Here is a 3,597-nt window from a genome sequence, read left to right as displayed (position 1 = left end):
CGAGAGAGAGAGAGAGAGAGAGAGAGAGAAAATCTTTTCTCAGTGTCTCACCCATGTTCTGGTGGGTCTTCCCTGAAATGTGGCGGATTATTAATCGATTGACTAGTCCTCATTGATTCATAATCAGGGATCGGTTGTCTTTCCTCATTTGACCTGCAAATTCATTTTCACAATATTAAATGTCATTAATTCTCACGATCATTTTCATAAACAATCATAATAAACTTAAATAATGGTTTGTATTTGCACTTTTATAAACTTGTATGCAGTTTTCTACATTTCTTGTGTCTAAGAAAAAAAAACTGTACATAACATCATTTGTGTGTAAACTAAAGCCTTCATCTTGAAGCTAACTTGTAAGCTGGATTTGTGAGTGCACTCTTTCAATTTGAAGCATGGAGTTGTGTAAGTGTAAATTCCTTAATCTGCATGCAACTGAGCAGTACCGGTCAAGTAAATATACCCCAGTACTTTACTTATGCACAATACTTGAGTGAGATAAGGTCAATTAAACAACTCTATGTTTAAAAAGTGTCTCACCTCTCATCTGACACAGGCTGTGATTTGAAATTAAGAGATGTGTCAATTGAATGATCATCATTGAATGATGATGAATGTGTTGACAACTTGCTTCCCACTGCACTCAACCTGCAAGTCAACATTTTCCAATGGGTCAGTATATATATATATATATATATAAAGAATGTATATGAATGTATATGTATATATATATAAAGAATATGTGTATGTATGTATATATATATAATATATATATAAAGAATATGTGTACGTGTGTGTGTGTGTGTGTGTGTGTGTGTGTGTGTGTGTGTGTGTGTGTGTGTGTGTGTGTGTGTGTGTGTGCGTGCGTGCGTGCGTGCGTGCGTGCGTGCGTGCGTGCGTGCGTGCGTGTGTAATTGTCCAATTTCTCTGCAACTACGTGACTAGCTCAATCAACTAATGTTTGGAAAGGTTGCACTCCTCAATGAATAACGCCTAATCTATACTTAAGACTGTGTCACTTGTAATCAATAATTGATCTGCAAACTAACAACTGGTTGCAATGCAATGTTAGCTTGAAAATCAGTTCTTAGAACACAATAATAGTATTGTGTAAATAAATATAATCATGGAATAATAAAGCTCCAGAGATGTGAATAATAATAATAAAACAGCATATCAACTGTAAACTGTAATTGTGACTAAGAATGTGATTAAATAGACGGAAGTCGTTAATACTTCCTTTTTTAGACTTCAGCATAACTTACCTTTCCTGCTGAGGGTGTGTTTCCTCTGTGAAAAGAGCTGGTGCATTTGCATCACTCTGCATTGAAGGGACAGGCTCCGAGGACACGGAGCATTGTCTCTCCTGGAATACCCTGCAAGTCATGCAGAGAAAAGTCACATAATTGCTATTACATGAATACATGCATGTATGTATCATATTATATACTAATAACTACCTTGTACCTTGTGTAACTATAAATACATTTTATTCTGTATTATTTGAATCACTATCTAAGAGTGTATGACGGAAGTGTAAGACAGATCATTATTCATTACTTATATATTTCATCACTATACTGTTGGTCTATGTATGAATACACACGCTTACATTGATTAACTAACAGTCATTATTCACATGCTGCAGGGTGGCAGGTCTGGAATTTCATCATTTTAGGGCAAAGCCACTTGGCCTTTGGTGTTTTTTGTGAACATAAAGGCCAAATGCCAGGGCAGGAAGACCAGTAAAAATGTACTTTGTTTAAGAAAAAAAAAATGCTGTTAATTTCACAAAATAATGTAATGGTATTTACAAACTGCAATTATTTGTAGAAACTCCTGAATCAAAAGTTTATACATGCTCGGGTCTGGAATAATCAGTTACTGGATTCATTTGAAGATCGGGATGGATAGTTTTGGGGAGTTACACATTCAGAATCTCAACAAATGTCACTGGTGTCTAAAAACTCTATTGACAGGAAAGAGGCAGAGGAGAAAACAGTTAAATCAGCCAGGGCAGTGTGGATGGGGCGTCAAGGCAACTGTGACCTCTTGGCATCTACTGTCTTTTTTAGGGACACCAGGCCAAACTGACGGCCCGGGCCACGGTGGCCATGGCCTTCATAGCCTCCATGAAAGTCCTGTCCTGCAGCGTTGGATTGCCCTGCCACTCAGAAAAGGCACATACCCTGGAGAACTGACGATGTCCTCAGTTTGATGTACGTGACCTTCTTCCATTTTGATTTCCCTTAGAGGAGTCTGTCCTCAACCAGCTTCTTGCTATTGGATACTCATTCACTGCATGTTTAGATCTGGAACCTTGCAAGACCAAAAAAAGGATAACGTTACAGGTTTATGAAATGTATTATAAACACGCACACGCATTTATAGTGCAATTTTAATGTTGAAATAAAGCATATTTAAAATAAAGCATACAAGGGTGGCCTTGAATAAGAACATTTATTAGAAAATGCATTTTCAACGCTGTGATTTCTGCTGCTTTTGTATCTTATCAACATAGTTGACAAGCTATTTGTAAATGGAAGCTGAAGTGGTAAATTGACTCTGTTACACTGTTATGATAAACGCTGGTTGTTGCCAGACAGTTTGGGAGGAGAGCTGTTATGTATACATTCCTGTGCCTGGCTGGAGCCTAGCTCCGACCGTTCCCATGGTTACCTCTATCCAGTGGTGGAAGACGTACTCAGAAAGTAGCAATATGACAAATACTCTGGTCCAAGTAAAAGTTCTGAATTAAAAAGTTTACTTGAGTAAAAGTTTAAACATTTACTTTCAAGTAGCTACAGTAAAAGTACTCATAATGCACAATGTCCAATTTAACTTTAAAAATCTTTCAAAACTAGCAGATCTAACTAAGTTCTCATATAATTGTAGTGGAGTAAAAAGTACAATATTTGCCTCTGAGATGTAGTGGAGTAGAAGTATAAAGTAAAGTAAAGTAAAAGTGCCTCATAATTGAAATTAAGTAGCCTTCAGTACTTGATAAATATACTTAGATACTTTCCACCACTACTAACCTCTATCCTAGCTGCATCTATCATGCAGGATATATATATATATATATATATATATATATATATATATATATATATATATATATATATATATATATCATTTCTGTATAAATGTATGGCTAGGAGGTGATTTGTAAAATAAAGTAAAAATATTGCAGTCAGAATACTCACGTATTGTAGCCTAAATGGGAAAACATAATCGTATTATCCACAACTACGTTTCCTTGCTGCTGGCTCCATAGCGGTTCCAACAAGTCTGTGAATTAGGATGCAGGATCCTTGAATTCAAGTAGAGGCTCTTCCTTTCGGGCCCCGCCTTTAGGAACAAGCTTCCTGCCATTGAGTAAACACTCTGTCTGTCTGTCTGTCTGTCTGTCTGTCTGTCTGTCTGTCTGTCTGTCTGTCTGTCTGTCTGTCTGACTGACCCTTTTATGTCTATACATGGTGATGCCAGGAGATATGTGTTAAAAGTGTTGCTGAGCTGAGCAGCAAGCAACACTATCATTCACAAAAACATGAATCACACAAGCAATGTATCATGTTGTTAAAGGATAATTACCTT

At 36.8% G+C, this 3,597-nt stretch overlaps 1 protein-coding gene across 3 annotated transcripts in view; it reads right to left on the bottom strand.

Moving 5' to 3' along the window:
• LOC311065563 (interferon-induced very large GTPase 1-like) overlaps nucleotides 1–3,280 on the bottom strand; it is an 11,207-nt gene extending 7,927 nt beyond the window's left edge. For 2 of the 3 annotated variants that reach the window (XM_084085962.1, XM_084085963.1), the window contains exons 1-5: nucleotides 3,207–3,280; nucleotides 2,189–2,319; nucleotides 1,266–1,376; nucleotides 541–648; nucleotides 52–153 (exon numbers count right to left, since the gene is read on the bottom strand). In XM_084085962.1, coding sequence (XP_083942088.1) covers nucleotides 52–153; nucleotides 541–648; nucleotides 1,266–1,376; nucleotides 2,189–2,238 — 371 coding nt within the window. In that variant the 5' untranslated portion in view covers nucleotides 2,239–2,319; nucleotides 3,207–3,280. The remainder of the gene's footprint in view (nucleotides 1–51; nucleotides 154–540; nucleotides 649–1,265; nucleotides 1,377–2,188; nucleotides 2,320–3,206) is intronic. The other variant, XM_084085964.1, reaches the window with a different exon arrangement.
• Nucleotides 3,281–3,597: the final 317 nt, after the last annotated feature.

This window comes from Gymnoscopelus microlampas (assembly GCF_963454915.1).
Source record: "Gymnoscopelus microlampas genome assembly, chromosome: 2".
In the NCBI taxonomy this organism is placed as follows: domain Eukaryota; kingdom Metazoa; phylum Chordata; class Actinopteri; order Myctophiformes; family Myctophidae; genus Gymnoscopelus; species Gymnoscopelus microlampas.
The sequence above is the reverse complement of the archived record's forward strand: the minus strand, read 5'-3'. Positions and strand labels throughout refer to the sequence as shown.